The 21,604-nt window shown below is 31.2% G+C and overlaps 2 protein-coding genes across 19 annotated transcripts; one reads left to right on the forward strand and one right to left on the reverse strand.

Moving 5' to 3' along the window:
- Nucleotides 1–3,699: 3,699 nt before the first annotated feature.
- LOC146903119 (Protein kinase superfamily protein) lies at nt 3,700–8,591 on the reverse strand. The gene is made up of 7 exons (XM_085736228.1): nt 8,051–8,591; nt 7,688–7,942; nt 7,415–7,572; nt 7,244–7,323; nt 7,014–7,149; nt 6,498–6,647; nt 3,700–3,964 (listed from the first exon to the last, which is right to left on the reverse strand). The coding sequence occupies exons 1-7, from the start codon at nt 8,253–8,255 to the stop codon at nt 3,803–3,805; spliced, it is 1,146 nt and encodes a 381-aa protein (XP_085592354.1). The 5' UTR covers nt 8,256–8,591; the 3' UTR covers nt 3,700–3,802.
- Nucleotides 8,592–15,667: 7,076 nt separating this feature from the next.
- Nucleotides 15,668–21,270, forward strand: LOC146903120 (uncharacterized). Of its 18 annotated transcripts, none has more exons than XM_085736230.1 (12): nt 15,668–16,075; nt 16,558–16,630; nt 16,927–16,971; nt 18,176–18,420; nt 18,550–18,633; nt 18,902–19,024; nt 19,120–19,236; nt 19,328–19,458; nt 19,643–19,741; nt 20,153–20,236; nt 20,475–20,536; nt 20,855–21,168. In XM_085736230.1, exons 2-6 carry the CDS (start codon nt 16,565–16,567, stop codon nt 18,987–18,989), a joined length of 528 nt encoding a protein of 175 aa, XP_085592356.1. In that variant the 5' UTR covers nt 15,668–16,075; nt 16,558–16,564; the 3' UTR covers nt 18,990–19,024; nt 19,120–19,236; nt 19,328–19,458; nt 19,643–19,741; nt 20,153–20,236; nt 20,475–20,536; nt 20,855–21,168. The 18 variants fall into 18 exon arrangements, with proteins under 18 accessions (XP_085592356.1, XP_085592360.1, XP_085592357.1 ...); XM_085736234.1 differs by having other exon boundaries at nt 20,190–20,236; nt 20,855–21,075; XM_085736231.1 differs by lacking the exon at nt 20,855–21,168 and adding an exon at nt 20,672–20,825.
- Nucleotides 21,271–21,604: the final 334 nt, after the last annotated feature.

Genomic DNA, 21,604 nt, shown 5'->3' on the forward strand with positions numbered 1-21,604 from the left:
AAACACTGTGCGGGGGTAGCTCAAATTTAAGGTCTCAACTCTCATGCGAAGTTATTCAAAACTATTAATAGAAGACGATCACAATAAAATAGTACATTGTCATTACTGAAAATAATATGATCTAGACCAGAATCTATGTTCCTAAGAATGAATTTATTCCTGAATGCATGAACTGTCAATGGACCACTTTTGTTTATTTAAATCTATCCACTTGTAGTTTTTATTGGGACATAGATATAATATTCATATGGCATGGCAAACCTAATTTATTTTAAGTTGATCTGAATTTATCATAGACTATTATTTTATTCTGATTTTTAAATTTTTAAAAGAATAAAATCAACAAAATAAAGATATTACATTAATCCATTAATAGTTTGTTTTTATAATTAAAAAAATCTTTTTTTTTTGAGGGAATAATTAAAAAAATCTTATTTGTTTAATTAAATATATTCTTTACTATTTCATATATTTTAAAGATAATTGATCTTTGTTATTATATAATGTTAATTTTTAGTTTATTATATGTTATATTTTACATTAAACATGTTATTTTACCATGACTTTATAAATATTAATTTTTTTTACCATGATCTTTGTCTTGTATTAACATGTCCTTATATAATTTGACGTCACATTTTAACCTAAAATATTGATATGTTAGGTAAATGAGTAATCTCACTTCTTGACCAACATTCACTTTTTCATATATGAAAATTCTAACTCATACTTATGTGAAAAATCTAACTCATGCATGCTATACCAATACTTTGGTGCATCCCTAACTTATAGGAGTACAAGTATTGTTTTCAAGAGTAGACTTGGAGACATGCACTATTGAAATGAATGCCGTGACTAAAAACAAACGTACTAGAAGGGGTAACCAAAACAAAAGGATTCTTTAAACCTCAACAATATTAGTATATATCAATTATCAAACTTTGCATGTCCTTGGATTTAGTTCTTATTTTAGGAGTATGCATTTAAAAGAGTACATGTGAACCCCCAATTGATATTTACGGTATTGATTAATGTCATATGCTTACAAAAGTACATGACAGCTCTAACGGGCCTTGCAATTTCCAAACGAGGAATTATGATTAACATATCGCATATGGCAACTTGCATGACACCCAACATATGCATAAAACTTGTATCTGCAATATTATTATTTTTGTGATATACTTGAATGCAACAATAGTTGCAGAAGGTCACTAAGCCATATGAGCTAATGGTTATTTCCCACATTATTATAACTGGAATGACATTTGAGATTTGTTTTTAGCTAGATTTCTAAAACACTTGACTTATGATTTTTTTCCCAATATTAGGAGAACTAAAAGCGATTTGAAACACATAAATTTGACTTTGACATGTTATAATGATCTCGATTGCATTTAGATTTGACTTTGTTTGTAAAATAAAATTTGGTGTTTTTTTTTTTTTTACTCAAATAGTGATTTTTACTCTCAAATTTATTGTTTGAATCATTTTTTTGCGAATGTTGTGTATGCATCCAAACATAAATCACCTCAATTCAATTCAATTTTGACTAAAATTAAATTTACATGATCAATTCGTTCAAAATCAATTTTTTTTACCGTGGAACCGAACACACACCATGTGTACATTTTGAACCGAGTTGGTAGTGTATTCTCGTATCCTAGAAGCTTTCGTTGTGATATTTCAAAAGCTCCATATTAGAGATTCCCTTGACCACGCGTTGACAACCCAATCCACCACACAAACAACTATAACATAAGTGTATGTTTGATTTCATTTTTTAAAGAGTAAAAAATGATTTAGAGGTGTAAAATTGATCATGTTTGATTCCACTTTGGGAGGAGGTGAAATTTATTCTAGAGGTAGAAAATTGATTTTCACATGTTTAGATTTTATAGAGTAGAATCGATTCTAACTAAATCTATAATAATTTGGAGGCATTGCTTATTCAATTGATTTTCCGCCTTGAATTAACCCACTTTTACATGAATGAATTTATTAAAAAAGAAATTACTTTGCATTAACTTTATTTTGATGATAATAAATTTTATAGAATAATTTCAATTTAAAGTTAATTTTTATGAACACAGAACAAAACAAAACACACACATGTTTAAATAGTTGGATGTTCTGGAATATAATTAATTTAGCCTAAAAATTGATTCTAAGTTGAAGATACTATTTAAAGTTTTTACCTCTACAATTGATTTCTTAGTTCGAATTTATTTTTCTAACTTATTATTTATGAATGAAACTGAACATAAATTATTTTACCTTCAACTCACTTAAATCAAAATCAATTCATTGATTATTTTTTTGTCACCACATCCAAATTATTATATAACTAGAATTATTGTAAAATTGGCTTGAAAAATGAGACACCATTTCATTATGAACAATTTAAAGAAAACATCTACGAATTTCTTATTATTATTCGCCAAATATGCATAAAGGAGTGTACCTTTTATGTACACAATTTTCTCTGCCTTGTTTGACATAAAGAGTTTATATATATCCCGTGAGCAGAGTAATTTAATTTGCACGCGAAAACAACCACATTTCCCTCTTGTGTTGCCGACATAATATGGATTGGAGTTCAATTATATGATCATAAATTCACATCACATCCACAAGCACACATACACACACTAAAAAACAAAAGCAAAAACAAAAATCAATTATAGAGACTGATTAGATAGGAGTAACATTGTACCACAATAGAATCCTTCAATTGCATCCAATAAACTATCAATTTAGTATTTTCTATTTAAACTATTATTTCCTTTCTAATTTAGTCTATAAACTATTTAATTTTTTTAAAAATAAATTAAACTAGTCCACCTAAATTAGCACCGTGAAAAATCGAAACTTTTTTTTTTTGAACAAGCAAAACTGGTATATAATAACACTGACAAGCAAACCTCTTCAGCACAAGGTGTACCAAAGAGACCACAAAGAATTTACAAAGTCAGGACCTGATTACAGATACAAATCAGCTGATGCCCAAACATACAAGGGGGCTCGACCACCACATATGAGTCACAAATACAAAACAGACTTTTTGTTTAAATAAACTGTTGTTACGCTCATTCCACACAATCCAAGCACACAGTAACCAAATCAACTGAAAGAAAAGACCGCCGCGATTTCAGACCACCTGTGTAATAAATAAATTGCTGAAAATGATCTGCAATCACCTGACAATCCGCACCATCAAAACCAATCCACAACCGCACTAGCTGCCACAAAGTACCAAATTTACTACACATGAAAAATCAAACCTGAAACCTTGAAACTTCCAAGTCAACACCACCGATCAACCCATGTATATATATATAAAAAAATCAATCAATTTAATATTTTGTTTTTACGCTTCAATCAATTTAATCCTTAAAATCTTATTAACAAGAATTACATCGACAGGTTTCAATATATTAATTCTTTCAAAAAAAAAAAGGTTTCATATATTAATGAGTAGTTATTAAATAACAATTAACAAGTGCCCACACTAATGAAGAAAGCCAAAAGTAAAATTGTGTATTCAATCTTTGCCCACACTTTTGAATTTCTAAAAAATTGAATACAACATTTTGCTACACAATTTTTATATTTATTTTATGAATGTTCTAAGGACGTTTATTAACATTTTCTTCTTTATATAATTTAGACACTAATAAATTGAAGATGAGTTGATAGTTTAGAGGCTAAATCCATACTTTTATTCAATTTTTTATCCTCAAAATTAAGACATGTATATACATACATATGTAACTCAATGCGCCTAACTACTTCATCCTAATTAATTACTTTCAATTGAATCAATGAAAGACATTGAAAAGGAACTGTCATATTCATATTCCAGATCCTCAAAACCCCAGAACTCTTCCTCTTGTTCTTCTTCTTCCTCAGGCATTTTCCACTTCTCTTTATCCATCTCTCCCTCCTCCATTATCTCCAATACCTGTCATCAATCAGTTGAACATAAACTAACAATTAAGTAACTGTTATTGTTGCATAGTATTAATTAAAGTGTGACATGAAATCGAATAGAACCTACACATTTAATAAATTAACTTGTCTTCTAGTGTATTTTAAATTATATACACATTTTGTTTGTGTATGTGACTGCCATATATATTAACATGTGTCCTATTATAATAAAAGTCAAGATTAGGTAAGACACAACATCAACTGATTAGTCAATTTGTATAAGAGAAAAATGCCGCTACTGAATGGCATTAAAAAAATTCGAACAAGTCTTAATTCATGCATAAGAAAATTATGAATAAAGAAGTTAGTTACTATAAGCAAAACCATCATATTTTAATAAAAGATAACATACCAAAAATATATTCTGCTATTATATTTTACAAAATTTGATTGTTTGAAGCATTGAAATTGATGTTATTGTGTACAGTTTATTGGTAACTTGGCAAACTGTCTAAATAAAAGGCATTGATTGGACAAGTGAACACGCCATGCCAATTTAGATAATGTGACAAATTGACGAAGTTTACGAAGATATGAAAAAATTATATGTCACGGATGCAAAACAATTTGTTTATTTTTTACAAATACCAACTATATAATTAGAAAGAAAAAAAAAAGAATTATATCCACGAAATCACATAAGCAACGTAAGCTCTTCCTATGAAAGCATTGATCTGTTTCCTTCTGCTTACAAGTATATGTGTTAATGAGTAATGCTAGGAACACTCTCTATTGAACACCCTCTCTAATACTCACTCTCTTATTGGTTTAAAACATTGTTGGTATACGCTTTGAAAATTAAACCAACACAAAGTGGTGGGACATACATCGATTTCATCCAATAAAAGAGTGAGTGATAGAGAGAGTGTTGAAAAATGAATGTTGCTAGCATTTCTACCGCAAATTTCGTAATATATACACTTTCCAATCATTATTACAAATAAAAATCAACATTTTAGATGAATCTAAAATATTAATTTTTGCATATAATATTGGTGTATGAGTTTACTTTTTTGCTTATATAAAAGTATATATACTTTTTTATTTACGTTAGAAGTATAGTATATACCGAAAAATGTATATGTGGGCTCATTGAGAGATAAAGTCTAGATATAATAAAATTTCACCAATCAATGGGATAAATTAAGAAAATGCCAAGTAGAAGAGTCCTAATCTGTTCTACGTATCAATTGACTGGAGACAATTTTCATTTACATCAAATGTAAATGAACATTGTGTACCTCCTTTTCATGTACGTCATCTTATCATGCAAACATTAGACTAGCGTGCACTCTTAAAGATTTACTTGTTAGAAAACTATTCATAATTCAAATAGAGATAGCTCTTTAATTCGAAATAGAATGAGTCTTCCTAATTTTAAGTTTAACTTTAACTAGTTATTATTTTCTTTATGGGTGTTGGGTTTTGCCTCCCTATGTTATTGTGTTCATTAGTTTATATACAAAATTCTGTGATAAATTGAGGTGTCAACCTAGTTGAAATCTTTGCTCTTTTTGTGATACATTTAGATACCTTTTTCTAGTTCTAAAAAAAAGAGTATATATTTCTGGTAAAATTTGTGAAATTCTTTGAAAAAAAAAATGCACAAATTCGATGAAGTGATATAAAAATTTAGGGTCTTGTTAACCAGTGCCCCGCCCGGGGCACTGGTTAAGGAATCTAAAAATAGAAAAATTGTCTTGAAAATATAAAATATTACTTTTGACTAATTAATTATTACACAATTTTTTAATAAAATCTTACTACTTTTAGCTGTTTAACCAATGCCCCGGGGCACTGGTTAACATTCTCCAAAAATTTATTACAAGAGAATACACCTCGCTTTACTTGTCTTGTGCATTACCGTGGTAGTTGTACCAGTTTTTACTATTTGCATGTCCTAAAATGATGACCAAAATGAAGTTGGTGATTAGTTCTTTCTTTCGGAAGAAAGAAATTAATGGATGGGGGAGGAATGGATAACTATATTTCTAGGCACGAAGTTCTTCTGTTACGTAATAAAGGGGGGCAATGAAAAATTGATATTTAACTTTATTGGGAAACCTATAACACTGTATTAATTTATATATTTTTCTTTAATTAACTTAATTAGTAACTTATTATGTTGTATTTAAATTAAGTTGAATTGATTTTTTGAGTATTTCTTTGATTGATTATGTTATAATTTCAATCAATATTATTTTTTATTAATTAAACCATATTAAAGTTAACTAGTTAATCTTAATCATTGTTCAAATTGGGCCAAAAAAAAACACAGCTCACATGTAATGTAGATATTAAATATGTATAAAAAACGAAGTATTTTATCCAAACCCTACACAATGTCTAGATGGGCTCCATGAATGACTTGGTGTTTGTCATAGCATAAGAATAAAATCAAGCCAACCATATTAATAAATGAACATATTATTTGAAGAAGTAATCTTTTTTTGATGGCATTTGAAGAATTATTATTATTAATCTAAGACAAAAAGAAAGTATACCTCAGTCATGGAGGGTCGCCAAGTGGAAGATGCCCGGATGCATAGAGAGGCAGCAAAGGCAAGTCTCTTTAACTGTGTTACATCATAAGCTCCTTCAAGCCTTGCATCTACCAGCTCTTCTATGTCACCTTTGTTCAAAATTGGTTTTGCCTAATCATTAAAAAAAAAAATGAAATTATCAAGGCTCATACAAAATCATTAAACAAATTTATTAAACATCAATGTAAAAAACACCACTTCCCAATCATTCAGATGGGTTTGTTGGATTAACATTTGACGTTCAATAAAAATTTGGACCGTCAAATCTTTTGATCCAACGATTATTGCTGCGAGTCACTTCAAGGAAATGTGACTATACACAACCAAGATGACCAAAAAAACATGAAATAAAGTAATTAAACTAATGAATGTAAAAAACAAGACTACTATGGCCTAGTACTAGAAGAAACCAAAAAAGACATTTACAATGAGAAAAAAACAATGAAAAGTGGGGCAAGTCTACTCCACTCTACTTACCCAGCTATGTAAACTTTGGTGAGACACATCCACAGGTTTCCTACCAGAAATGACTTCTAGCAAGAACACACCAAAAGCAAATACATCCGTTTTCTCATCCACAACTCCATGCAAGTAGTATTCTGGTGCCAAATGTCTACAAAACATAAACCATTCCAATTTTTAATTAAACCATTATTTTTATAAAGAAATAATAAAAAATGAATATTAACATGAAAAGAAAAAAATACCCAAATGTCCCTTCTATTGGAGCAATTGAGTGATGAGTCCACTGTGATGGAAGCCATTTTGCTAGTCCAAAATCAGATATCTAACACAATCAAAACACAAAACTTCCATTAAAAATAACACATAAACAAACTAATATATATAGCATTTGAAACATTGAAGATTATAAGAACCTGTGGTTCAAAATCTTTTGTCAATAAAATGTTTGATGCCTTGATATCTCTATGGATTATTCTCCTCTTGCAACCTTTGTGCAAGTAGTGAAGTCCACGCGCTGTCCCAACAACTATTTTATGTCTTGTTTTCCAATCTAAAGGAGCCAATTTTTCATCTACAATATAACAAGATTTTCATATACTATTAACAACCCTTTTTTTAATTTCATGTTTTGATACCAAAACAACATTTTCTATGATAAATAAGGTAAAAAAGGTTTATGTAGTTACCATGAAGAATAGATGAAACAGAACCAGTTGTAGATAGTTCAAAAACAAAGTAAAGTCCATTGTCAATACAACATCCTAGAAGAGACAAAACATTGGAATGACGAACATGACCAATTGTTCCAATCTCTGTCAAAAACTCTTTCTCCTTTCTTTCATCCTTTGAAGCTCTTGTTAATCTCTTCACAGCAATTTCTTCACCATTTTTCAATGTTCCCTTGTAAACCTCAGCATAACCACCTTTTCCAACCATATTTTCTAAACCAAAAAAAAAAAAAAAAATTAAAGAAAAAAACTTTTATTCACAAAAACTGCATGAATATTATACTATGAACATTTTCAAAAAAAGAAACAAGTCTTAATCACCTGAGTTGAAGCCATTGGTAGCATCAAACAACTCTTCATAAGAGAAACATTTCCATGTTGGTCTTTGACAAAGTTCTTCTTCATATGGAAGAATCTTCAAGCTCTTATCGTTTTCTTCACCTTTGGGACTCAGAACTGGTTCCCCTAAACCACGTTTGCTAAATGAGAAGAGCCTCTTGAAGCTGCCTGTTCTTATATACCTCATCACAATGAATATCTAACAGAGTACTCTGTTTCATGCAAAACAGAACAAAACAGAGGACTATGAAATAGATAACTCTGTGTCTGTGTTTGAGTCTACAAACATAGAGACAAAGCCAGGGCTGTGTTTGGTTTCAAGGTGTAGCTTGAAGAAGAGCCATGTTAATGTTATGTATACTCCTATGTGTATAGTACTATAGGGGTCTGGGGGAGAGAGAGAGGGAGAAATTAAATGCTCTGTCTGTTGAAAATGTACAAGATTTTAGAGTTATTACAAATAGCAATGAAACTTAGACGTGTGTTAGGAGAAAGCAGAAAAATGAATTAAAGTGGCGTGGCTATGGTTAGAATGGGGTGACCCTATTTTTAAATGGGTTTGAATTTGGTTAATTCAATGTGTGTTTAGGTCACGGTAGTTGTGTATGCTTCAAAAAGAAAATCACGATAATTCGTCTATTTTAAGGAAATTTACTGCGTTGTCAAACATGAAGTCACATGAATTGTTAGATTTGTGATAATTATATGTAATCGGGAAAATTTAATTGATTTGAATTAAGAGTTAAAAAAGTTAGAAGTCTCGAGTTTAAGTTTAAAAAAATAATAATTATATGTAATTGTATTTGTTGCAATAGTTGCTATCCATGCCATCTCAATATCTTAGTCCATGGAGAGATGCGTGTTCCGTGACTGCTTCTTCAATTAGTGATGTAACAAAATATTAGTACAATTTAAATTCGTGGTTTTTTTTGTTTCTTTAACTATTTTTTTTTCTTCCTAGTATTAGTATCATTTTGAGGTCAATGGTAAAACAAAAATCCTTGTTTTTAGATGACACAAGGAAAAATACTACTCCGTAGATGGGAGCTTATTATATGAGTTTATGAGGGTGATGCTATCGGTACTTGTGGAGACGTAGTTAGTGATACCCCAATTTTGGTAATGGTTCAGGTAAACTACTTTGCATTTATGAAAGAAAATGAACTTTAGCGAAAAAGTTGCTACTATATCTCTCATCTTTCATATTACAGCTATTCATACGAAAGACTAGAGATCAGATATTTTAATCATTCTGATATCTAGCATTTTCCTTTTAAAGCATGGTGAGGTTAGCCATTGAAGGTTAAAAAGGAAAAACATAGTGAGGTTAGTCCACAACATGGTTAGATAGCTTTTTTTTCTAAAATAAATATGAGCATAGCTGGCTTTTTTTATGTTGAGGATGGAGATCGAATCATTAACCCCTTTAATTAAAAAATGTAAGTAATGATAATCACTTTTTCTGAAACAACATTGTTGATGATTTTTAAGAATAATTTTTGTTAGAAGGGTAACTAGAATCAAAAGATTAAAATAAAATAAAATAAAAGATAATAGACACGATCGATCTTTATTTATGCAGTTCGGTCAATGATGTATCTCTGCAACTATAGAGTAGATATAGCTTTGTTTGTATTACCGTGATAGATTAAAGTTTTAGTATTACAAACAATATATAGTATTACTATTACTATTTAATTTAAATATTATCCCTTAATAGCATTCAACAATTTGTTGATCAATTTGACAGTTTTAAGATATATTTCTAAGTTTTTATAAAAAAAATATTCTCAGTTATGCCCTTATTTTTATTAATTATTTTAAACATTTTTCATAAAGATGGTCAAACTCTTTTTGTAATATTGTACTCCTTTTTTGGGTGGATATATACACAGTGTAGTTAAAAATTGTGATGTGAAGATAAAGTTTCCCAATAAATTAATGAAGTGAAAACGAATCCTATACGTGAAAAATGTGTAGGTACGCCATCGATTTTATATATTTTATTTTTCTAATTTTTTTATAGTTACTACCAAGCACCTGCATAAACTTTCTTAATTCTAGGCAAAAATTTACTACTATGCAATAAGATTAGTTACCTTGTTACCAAAAAAAAAAATAAGATTATTTAATTTACCTTCTTAGGGTAGCCAAAATTTGACTACTTAAAAGTCAAGCCAATAACGCTGAATTGTTGACCATACGGTGGTTGTATATTATACGGCCCTTTGTTATTTTTATGTGTTTATGATAATTTTATGGTCGAGAGATAAGTAAAATATAATCAAACAGATTTGAAGGAGCACGTAAAAATGGTTGATAGGCTTGTGGATGTGGAGGAACAAAAGCATATTTGAAGAAGATTTTCATCGTCCAACAATTCAACTAGTGTTATTTGTAAGACGATAATGGAGATTGGAAAAGTGCAATAGAAGCTCTCTTTTTAATACCCTTTCTAACATTTACTCTCTTATTGGGAGAAATCAATGTGAGTATCATAGGGTGGAAATAGATTTCACATAATGTGGTGAGACCCACGTGAGTTGCACCCAATAAGAGAGTGTGCCTTAAGAGAGTGCTAAAAAAAGAGTGTTCGTAGAATTTCTTATGGAGATTGATAGTTGCGAGCATATGCATGTGACTCGATGGTCTCATCACAAGGATACTCTTTTCATTTGGTGGAAATGGCCCCGTGATGGATGGGTCAAGCTCAAATGTGATGGTGCGCATATAAGCTCAATTAATCTTTTTATATATGGTGGTCTTCTTTGAGATAACAATGACATTTGTTTGATTAGTTATGCTCGTCACGTTGGAGCTTGTGATGGTTCCATGCAGAGATGTGAGCCATGTATTTGGGTATGGAGTTAGCTCAAAGACGATGGATTACACACCTTCAAGTCGAAAGTGATTCCAAAGAGGAGCATTAAAGGAAGTGCTTCTACCTTGATTTGGTGCATACTTGAGTTTAAAAACATGAATTAACAAGTGCAAATTAATCATACTTGACGTGAAGATAATAGAGCATATGAGTGGTTATCTAATTTTAGTTTAACTTTAAATGCTTCTGATTTGCATGTAATGGAACTCCTCCTATGAAACTTCAAAATATCCTTTTTAGTGACATATCCGACGTCAGTGTGCCTTAGAATGTTTGTTTAGATCCGTAGTTCATTCTCTTGCACTTTTGTCCTCTTTTGTAAAATATAAATATTATAATTAAAATTTGAATTCAAGTTATCGCAAATGATTATTGTCATACATCTGCCACATTATAGATCTAATTAAGTGGATTTTTTTTTGTTTAAGGGGAATTAAGCGGAACTTAATTAGTGGACTTGAAATTGATTAATCTGGCCCATTTCTCTTCTCATTTTTTCCAATGCAGAATCCGTATCCTTTGTTGGATATTAAACCATCTTTATATACTGAAGTAGGGAAATTATTTAAATTGAAAAGACGCTAAAAAGAAAGATGCCTATGCAACAGAAAAAAATAGATTTCGTTAATTAAATGTATAATATGAACAGCGAAGGAATAAAGACCTAACCACGAGAAATTCTAATATGGTCACGAGACCAAACAAATAGTGTTTGGTCACACACACATAAACAAATATTTTTTTAATGATGAAAAGAAAATTGATAACAAAATAATTAAATATTTTAAAGATATTATCTTCATGTGAGTGTGTCCAAAGACTATTTATTTGGTCTTGTGACCATGGAAGAATAGCTCCCTAACCACTTTTATATGTCTAGTGTAGCAGTTAAAACCACTTTATATGTGGATATCTTTTGTAAGCATGGATTTGTTGCATAATAATCACACAATATTCATCTCACATCACCGAACACATTCAACAACCAGCTCATAATAACAACACCGAATAGAGATCAACTTAATTAAAATGAACTCGACCAAGCAATAAGAGACACATTGTCATCCGATTAATCATTAATCCAAAGAAAGATGTAGCATTAACAAACAAACAAACAAACAAAAGCTGATTCCATCCACTACATCTAATCTACACTTAGATAATGATTACAACTTGTTATACTCCATGCAGGGGCTGTCTGAGGGTGGGTGCCTGGGCGGAGGGGGCGGTAACACAGTGCATATTTTTTTTTGGGACACAAAAATTATTATTTTTATTTAATAGTTAGTATTACATAAATATATTTCTTTTTTAATTTTGATTAATTTTATTGGAAGTATATTTTTAAAGAACTTTGATTTGAATGAATCTTTTGCAACAAAAAAATGCAATAAGAAAGACATTTGAATAATTAAAATTACTCAACTTTATTGATTCGTTCAAAACATCAAAAATCTTAGGACCAACCCCAACTCCATGCATATAATTACCCTACAAATCTGCCACCGGAGGTTGCGTAAAAAAAATCTTTCTAGACGTAGGTAATCCATAGATCCGTTTCACTAGGGTTATAATTGTCTCTCTATTTCACATGTCATGATCGACGACACGGGGTCTCTACGGTCACAATGAATGCAATCACACAATGAGAAGATTCAAAATCGTCCAATCTCATTTGGATGGTTCATACCTGGAGTTTGGAAATATTTAAATCCTACTTAACATGATAAAGATAGTAGAAACGAAGACAAAATTACACATGTCGTCTTTTAACTTAATCTATATTACAAATATAGGGGATATGAGATTTTGATGGGTAGAAACAAGATACAAATTAATTATAAATTGTTTAAGAAATTCAGAATTATAGGGAATAAAAATTCATAATTAATTTGTCCCTGGTCGAAAAAATTTAATTTTTTGTGCAAAGCTATATTTTAACGTGCTAAACATGTATGGAAAAAATCATGAAAAAATTCAACCTCTATGTCACATTTTTATACTACGCATATATTATAGGGTCAAAAATAAGAAGAAACTCGAATTGCAATGCTAGAATATATGTTTTTAATTTTACAAGGTCATTTTTCAAACATAGCGTATATTACATGGTCAATATGAACAATTAACCCTTCAAAATAAGAGAGATGAACCTGCCAATAGCGTGCTAAATAAAATTAGGAGGTAAATGTCATTTTCAAGACCTCTTTGCATGTGAGAATTTTCAGATTTGCCCAAATTTTTCTTTTTTCAAATGGGTTAATGGGCTATTGGGTTGTACCATATATAAAAAAAGTGTTGATTGAGCCCGGGCAAGTGTCCAGGGTCGTCGGGCGGTGAAACCACCTATGTTCGTAGGGTTTATTACAATTTGAAAATCACAAACATTTATACTTATAATTTTAATCTAAATCAAAATTAGATTTTGTTCTTAGTTTACATGTGTTAGTGCAATAAAATGACTAAAAAGACGAGCTTGTCTTTCTTATAGTTTCATATGTCAATTTTGTTTGTTATCTTTTTCAAATGACATTTTTGTCCCTTTGATCCATTTACACATGGACTTTTTTTTTTGAAGGAAGGAAAACACACACACACATGGACTTTTAAGTATCAAATCTAAGATTCATATAAAAATATGACAGGGGATCATATATTTTAACATTAAGAGATCATATCGAAATAAAATTGTAGAATTGAGTCTTGAAAATATATATAAAAATTGATCAAAATGACGAACATAAAAGGTAAATGACGAAATTCTTATCTTAAATTAAATTAAGGTATTACGAGACTAATTTTGCATAAAAACAAATATCGATTTAAACATGGTAGAAATTAATAATAAATTCTAATAATAAAAAAACATTATATATGTCTCACTTTTTGAATATAATTATTTAGAAATTATTTGTACTAAAATGATCGGTCATATTTAATTTGAAATAAACAGAGTCACGAGCTTCAACTTATCAGCTTTTAGTATGTGTGCACGAAGCACAGTATACTATACTTATAGGACCACTACTACATGCATGCCATGCAGCAGAATCAATGGGGCATGTTACTTAGTTCTTGTTCCACCATAATCTGGGAACTTGGTAGAGACAAAGTCCCTTTCTAGCCAACTACTTATTCAAACATGCGTGTGTGGTCACCTTTAGCCATTAAAGTTGCCCAGCTAAGACCACAAGAACAGTCTCCAATGAAAGTTCAAATTGGATATGCAAGCAAAGCAAATCATGCTCATAACTAGAGATATTGCTATATTAATTTAATTTGCTTTCTCTTCACGAGCTTCACATAACTTCTTGTTACTATGTAGTTTGTGTATGCATTTCATCTATTTTAATCAATCACAAAGGAACAAAAAGTTTAGACGCCCCAAAAATTATAAATTGGAAAATAACTAATCAGTCAAGCTCCTTTATAAAGTGTCCGTTTGGTTCAGCTTTGAATATAATTGATTCTGAGAGAATTGATTCTGATAGAATTGATTATGACAGAATTGATTCTGAGAGAATTGATTTATGTTTGGATACAATTATGTAGAATTGATTAAACAAAATGATTTATGTTTGGATGCAATTATGTAGAATTGCTTTTGAATGTATAATTACTAAAATAGACATAGCTAAAGGAGAATTGATAAAGAATGAGAATTGATAAAGGGCAATAAAGTAAAATAACATGTTGTAATAATAAAATATACAAACCTATACACGTTGTTCAAGGAGAATTGATTCTAGAAAAGCTAGAAGCTAGGATTTGTAGCTTCATGGAGAATTGCTTTTGGAGGACAAAAGCAATTCTGAAAAGCTGAACCAAACACGTTGTTTTTGGCTAGAATTGCTTTTGGCACTGTAGAGAATTGATTTTGGGCTAGAATTGCTTCTCAGAAGCCAAACCAAACAGGCCCTTTGGTTGACGAGGAGTATTTCTTGATCCCATCAAGAACAAAATAAAAAAGCTATTAATTTTCTATTTCAATTTGTTTGACAAGATTTATTTTAAATCCTTTACGTTTGGTTTTAATTTTAGATTTGGTCCTTTATCTTACTTTGAGACAAAAGTTTGTTCATTTTAAAAAGGAGAATGTTAACTAGTGCCCCAAGGGCATTACCAAAACAAGCAAGTTTTCATGAAAAGTTGTGTAATCATTACTTAATCAAAAGTAACATCTTATATTTTCAAGACAAATTTTCTATTTGTAGAATCCTTAACCATTGTTTTGAGGGCACTAGTTAGCAAGACCCTTTTAAAAAGGGTCGGGTCAAGAGGTCAAACAGCTCAAACTAAAACTTTATGCTTCAAAACATTGGGAAAAAAACACCTAAAAAGATTTAATCTAATTATAAATATATAATACACCCTCCGGTCACTAATATAAGCAAAAATTAACATTTTAGATTTATTCATTAAATGTTGTATGTGGTCTATAATAAAGATCATATAAAACATTAATTGAATGAATGTGAAATGTAAACTTTTGCTTATAATAGTGACCGGAGGGTGTATATGACACATTAGTTACAAATATTTGCGTAGGTCGACTAGTTTAAATGAGAATTTCATATATCTTTGATGATTAAAGTTCAAACTTATATATAATTTATGGCTTTAAAAAAGATTTATCATTTTTCATCCATTAGTGTTGGAACATACATGGCCCCCAATGGCAGATACCATTTAAGCATACCATTGTTAATGTTGTCTACTTATCTAAACTAAATAGGAAAATCCATGTCCGTGCATTTTACCATTTTGCCCCTAAGAGGGGCAATTTTGTAAATTAGTAAATAAGCATCTCCCCACTATATATATATGTGAAGCAAAAAAAAAAAGGAAAACAGATCGGGGACAGAGAAGAAGAGAGGTGAGAAGAACGGGAAAACGGGAAAAGAAGGGAGGTCGAGTGAGAGGAGAAGAAGAGGAAACGGGTAACCAAGAGGAAGAAGGAATTCGTCGCCGGTATTTGGACGATTCGGCGATTCCGACGAAATTGCAGCGGAACAGAGCTGAACGAGAGAGAGGGTCGAGGGAGAGGAGAGGGACGAAAGGTAGAAAGGGTCGCCGCCGTCGACCTCATCGTCCAACACTCTGATCTGCACCGATTTGCATCAGAGGTGTCCTCTTTATCTAATCTTTGTTTCTCTCTTCATCTAAACCTTAATTTTGTTTGCATGTTCAAGTATTTTTTTCTGGGTTGAGGAAATTCATGCTTTTAGGAATTTGTTTTTATGATATACAAAGTTTTTTGATGATGCTAATGTTTGTGGTTCTAATTCTGCTTGAATATCTTCAGAAAATTGTATCTTTGATTTTAATTGAGGGTCTGGTGTTTTGATTTTGGGTTGTTGTTTAGTGATTGTAGTTTGTATATCATAAGTGAAAATTGCAACCACAAAGAAGTGAAAAAATTTGAGAGAGAAGAAATAATGGGTTTAGTCTGAGATAGAAATAATGGGTTAGAAGTATCTTTTGATTTTTTTGGTTTAGAATGATTACTGAAAAATATGTATTTTGTACATTGATTAATTTTGAAATCTAATGTTTTGAATCCATTACTTATTTGTTATTTACACACACCCTTTTATTGAAAATTTAGATGGACAATGGATTTGAGGATGGACAAGCAGCTTCTGATACGATGGCAATCAGTCAACAGAGGAAAAAAAAGGGTTAATTTCTACTTTTTCTTGTGTTCTTTTAGTTTTTCTTCATTATAGTTTTTCTACATATAATTCACTGAGACCTCCATCACCACTCTCACTTTCACAGTGATTTAGTTAGGAACTGAAAACTAAATTTGGCATTATACATCAATGTTGATTTGTTTCAGAATTGCTACATGCTTCTGATCCTTTGATTTGGGAGTCCTTGATGAGCCCTCTTTTATTTAGGGTTTTATGGAATTGAGTAATAAGAATAGTGAGAGTAGAATTTGTCATTTCATTTTTTCCTATTTCTGTTCCAGGATTTCTATATGGCAGAATCAAAAGCCAGCTCAAGAAGTGGACCTGTAAGTAAGGGGTTCATATCTGTTGTCCTTAGAATCAAAAAGAAATACTAAGTGTTTGTAAGATTGTCTGAATGAATGTGTAGGAGTTACAATATTTATTGTGTTTTTCCTCTTATTTACAGGTTGTGAAATTATCCATATGGTTGTCAAGTTTGAAGCTTCTCTACTTTTTCAGGTTATAGTGCTAAGCTTTGCATTGAAGATATTCACTTTCTAGCAGTTGTTTAGGTTGTGTTTCATTCTGAGAGTGCATGAAGACTGCAAATGATGCTGTTTTGCTAGCTATTAAGTCCATATCTGTTCTAAAATATGTAAGTTTCATTTCAAAGTATTTCTTTTGCTCTTTGTTCATTATTTTTATAATATTTGCAATGGGATTGAACACTGCAAGTAATATGTTGAAATTTCGCTCTCTTTTTTATCTTATATAGCTGAATTTTGTTCATTGATTTATTCTTAGCTATCCCAGTCTCAATTGATTAGCAATTGACTCACTTGATGAATTGATGGATTGATTTGGCAACATGAATTGATATCTAACTGAAATTTCCTTTTCTATTTCAGTGGTTCACCTATCGCTATCTCTTATTCAAGCCTGGCCGGTAAGCATTTATATCACTTTCTTGATTTCCAGTTTGTTTGATGTTAGCTACATTACAAAATTATTTGAAGACATGTGATTTCATAACTGAAGTGAGGAAAGAAAAAAAAAATTAGTATCAAGGATTAGTGTATAACCATAGCCATAATAATTACAGAAAGGAAACCTATTGCTCGCTTGATTGATTTTGTTAACCCTTTGATTGGTTTGAGAGAGATACAAAAGAGTTAGAGAAGAGATAAAGAGAAAGGTATTAAACTTCTTCTCATTGTCCTCCCTTATAGTTGCCAAGTTTTAGTCATAGTTATTTTGCTATGTTTTTCATCTTTTGTTGGACTTTAATTGGTTAGCTAGATATATTGTGTCTTGAACCCATAAGTCATAACAATTTTTGAATTGACATGATCTGCAATCTCAGTGCATGTTTAGTTTATATTATGTAGATAGAGCATGTTTCATTTTCAAGTTACAGTTTCTGTATTTTCTCTCAAATTCTCTGAATCTATTAATATAAAAAAAAAACTTACGAGTCAGCATAAGCCTTTTAGTGTAGTAATTTATGCCAATTGATTCGAGTTGGTTAACTTTCGTTTCAAATATCAGCTGAGTAGATATGAGGAGGTGATTCATCAGTGTGACAAGACTGTTAGTTCTGTTGAGAAGAATGCTTGTCCAATTGTTGCTGGTTGCCAAGTGACATATATGGATATTTCAGAACTCTCAAAAGTTGTCTACTTCAGACTATGGAGGTGTTCAATGATGCTTAAGGCCTACTTTCACCTAGGAAAGCTTGAAGAGGGTCTTTCGTTACTGGAACAACAAGAAGAAAAGGTGTCTGCCATAAACAAGTAATCATTACTATCCTATAATCATTCACACTCCTTTTCCCAAATCACAGGCAAGCTGATAATGCAATAAAAATGAACATTTGACAATGATGATCTTTTTTATCATCAGCTTTGATATTGTCCTTGCAGGAGTGGAAGCAAGGTTTTGGTTTCACTTATACCACTAGCTGCCACTGTACGCGAACTCTTGCATCATAAGGTTCTGCTGTTAAAGTATGTGGACTTTTTATGCCTAATAATGCATAGGACACTTCTGTACATTTCTGTTGTTAAAAGTAGTTGTACTTTTTTCCCTTTCTCATATGCATTTTTGCAGCAGATATTGAGGTTTTAATAGACTTTAAAAATGGGTTTTGGAAGAGAGACTTCGACTTTAGCATTGTACATCTGTTCATTTGCAATCGAGTTATTTCTACTGGTTCTACTGGTTTTTATGGTGACAGCCACAGGTAATGTGTATTTTGGTGAGTTGTGTTTGCAGGTTTCAGTTCGTGGGAGTGTTGAATATTTTGGTATTTGAAACATTATTATTTGGACCACTGGTAGTTGTGAGAACGTGTGAAATTTAGAATTTGGGTTGATGCAAACTTATTTTTTGATTAAGGTTATATCACATCTAGCTAATATGGAATATGTGATTTTTTTAAGGTTATATCACATCTACATAATTTCTGAATATATATTTATTCGATTTGATAGGAAAGGAGCTTGAAGAAGCTGGAGTTCTCAGTGAATCGGATTTTTGGGGATCGCATATGCTGCTGGTTTGTCCAGATGGTGTCGTTGTTGCCTATGCTTGGAAACGACAACTCGCCGGTCAAGCTGGAGCTTCTGTCTCTAAGGATAGTTTATTCGCAGTTTTGCATTCCGTATCTACGACACTGACTGGATTTTTATATGGTTTTAGGTATCCCGCTTGCACCTCTGATAACATGGATATCTGCCTTAGAAATTTCTGAGGAAGAATTAAGGGCATGCTTGAGGGATGGATCCGTATCATGTACCATTTTAGACAAACTGGTTCCTGGTTCGCTGGAGGTAGTAGGAATATCTTTTATTGTGTTATATGCTCAAGCTAATATACTATGCTTTTTCTTTTCCCCTATCAGTTATGTATACATTATCATCCATTGTTTATTAATTGAGCTGAAATCAAGTTAGAACTGTTTTCATTATATTTTTTATGTCCTCTTTCTTCTAAAGAATGCATTTTTAACTTCAGGGAAGTGGTTCTTCGAATGAGCTGATGAGTGTCGAAAGGTTTCTGGTGGCCTTGGATGAACTGGGATTATTGGTATTTGAATTGTCAGACCTGGAGCAGGTATAAGTTCCTTATGCACGATGCAATTTGAAAAAAAAAATGCTGAGTTATGACTTTTGCTATTTTTGGTAATTGAATACCAAAATTAGCTTTGAACAATCAGTTGAGATCGAAAACTGCGTGCAGTTTCTGTACCAAATCCACTGATCCTTTTTGTGTCATCCTTTTCTTTACCTTACTGGCCTTTCTTTCAAAATTCATTAGAATATTGCAGTATACTTACTTTTTGATTCCTAATGTACACTAAAATTCAATCATAAGCCATCTTTTAATATCGAAGAAAATATGCGTTTTTCCCTTTCATAATTTCTGAAGATTAACCATGCTTTACTGTCTCTAATTTGTATTTAAGTTTAATGTGGTTTTAGGTTTGTTTATGAAGAAAATCAAAATATTTATTATGTGTCTCAGGATCCTTCTTCTACTAAAGGGACCACATCCAATGCAGATACATCTAAAAAGAGAGCTGTATGAGTGCTTGAACAAGATAATGTGGTAAGTTTAGTATCATTTGAATTTATAACATGCTTATCAAGAAGGCAGAGGTCCATGGTTATGTATCTGCAATTATCAATTTGTCATCATTTTCATATTGAGAAAAGTATACAAACACATTTTCAACAAAGAAACCTCCATTGAGTCTAATATTAGTCGAGACATGAGAAAATGTTGTTGATGTAAGTTATTAAGGACTTAATTGGTTTGAGAGAATCTTTCTTGATTTTACTGACAGGTTATTGGAGCTGTAAAATTTATGAACCATCAGCTAGAATTTCCGGAAGATATTGATCCACAGTGAGCTTCTATAATCGAGAGTTTTTTTTAGCTTACAATTTGTTGATTTCTCCCATCTTTATGTTTTCATCAGAAATTATTGTATGAAGTCTGTTTTACGCCACTGATTTTGAATGCTCATATTGTCATTGACAGCGAGGGTTGAGTGGGGATAAAAAATTGCATGTATTTTGGTTAAGTTTTAGTTGTTACGTGTGTAAGAGTTCGGCTGATAGAAATAATCTGCAGAGGGTTTATTGATACGTGTCTGCATTGGCTTCCATGAATATAATTTGCCTGCAGCAATTGTTACATTAGTTGTGCCATGGATCATTTCAGGATTTAGAATTTGGAGTTGTTTAGGATGAAGTTAAGAAATTTGAAGGCGGTTGAACCCAACACTCTATTTTGAAGATTGAGAAAGTGTGATGAAGAGACTACCATTGGTTTAAGAGATATCCTATTGAAAGCATTTGAATTGTGTCACCATTTGCTATTTGAGAATCAAAATCCGTAATTGGTTACCTTTAAAATCTTTATTGTAATTGTTTCATGAATAAGCAACTCATGTATTTGATTTGGAGTATGCTTCATGAATAAGCAACTCATGTATTTGATTTGGAGTATTATTGTGCGGTCTTGCTCTTCATTGAGGTTGTTTTGTTGTGGCTGATAAAGGAAGACTAACAAAGGATCTGCGGTATATTTAGCCTTGAAACTGAATGATTGATGTTAAAGGAGTTTAATTTCCCCATTATTTCACCCATGTTTAATTTGGAAAGTTATTAAAGCATATGCATTTTCCATTCCATATTGGTAAGAAAATTATACTAGCTAAACAGTGTCATGGTTCTCTATAGGCAAAAGTTTTGCAATTGAGAGATTTGTTATTATAATTTAAAATGGTTTAAATTTAAAATATGAGGTATTTTTTCTATCCAACTTTGTTACTGTCCAGTTTGTGGTATATGTGTAACACTGTAATTATATATGAACAAATTATGCTACTTAAGGCGTGCTTCAACTGGGGGTAATCATAATATTGTATATGACATAGGTGATGACTTTATTCAGGTGGTTAACTTGAAG

This window comes from Medicago sativa, chromosome 8 (genome assembly GCF_051527215.1).
Source record: "Medicago sativa cultivar Bolivia chromosome 8, Bolivia_mono, whole genome shotgun sequence".
Taxonomy (NCBI): domain Eukaryota; kingdom Viridiplantae; phylum Streptophyta; class Magnoliopsida; order Fabales; family Fabaceae; genus Medicago; species Medicago sativa.

Coding starts and splice junctions, on each gene's coding strand:
- LOC146903119 (XM_085736228.1), bottom strand. CDS start 8,255: ATGAGGTATATAAGAACAGGCAGCTTCAAGAGGCTCTTCTCATTTAGC. Junction 7,943..8,050: donor TACCAATGGCTTCAACTCAG/GTGATTAAGACT, acceptor TTTTTGGTTTAG/AAAATATGGTTGGAAAAGGT. Junction 3,965..6,497: donor GGCGACCCTCCATGACTGAG/GTATACTTTCTT, acceptor GATTGATGACAG/GTATTGGAGATAATGGAGGA.
- LOC146903120 (XM_085736232.1), top strand. CDS start 16,565: ATGGATTTGAGGATGGACAAGCAGCTTCTGATACGATGGCAATCAGTC. Junction 16,631..16,926: donor TCAACAGAGGAAAAAAAAGG/GTTAATTTCTAC, acceptor TTTCTGTTCCAG/GATTTCTATATGGCAGAATC. Junction 16,972..18,175: donor CCAGCTCAAGAAGTGGACCT/GTAAGTAAGGGG, acceptor TTCAAATATCAG/CTGAGTAGATATGAGGAGGT.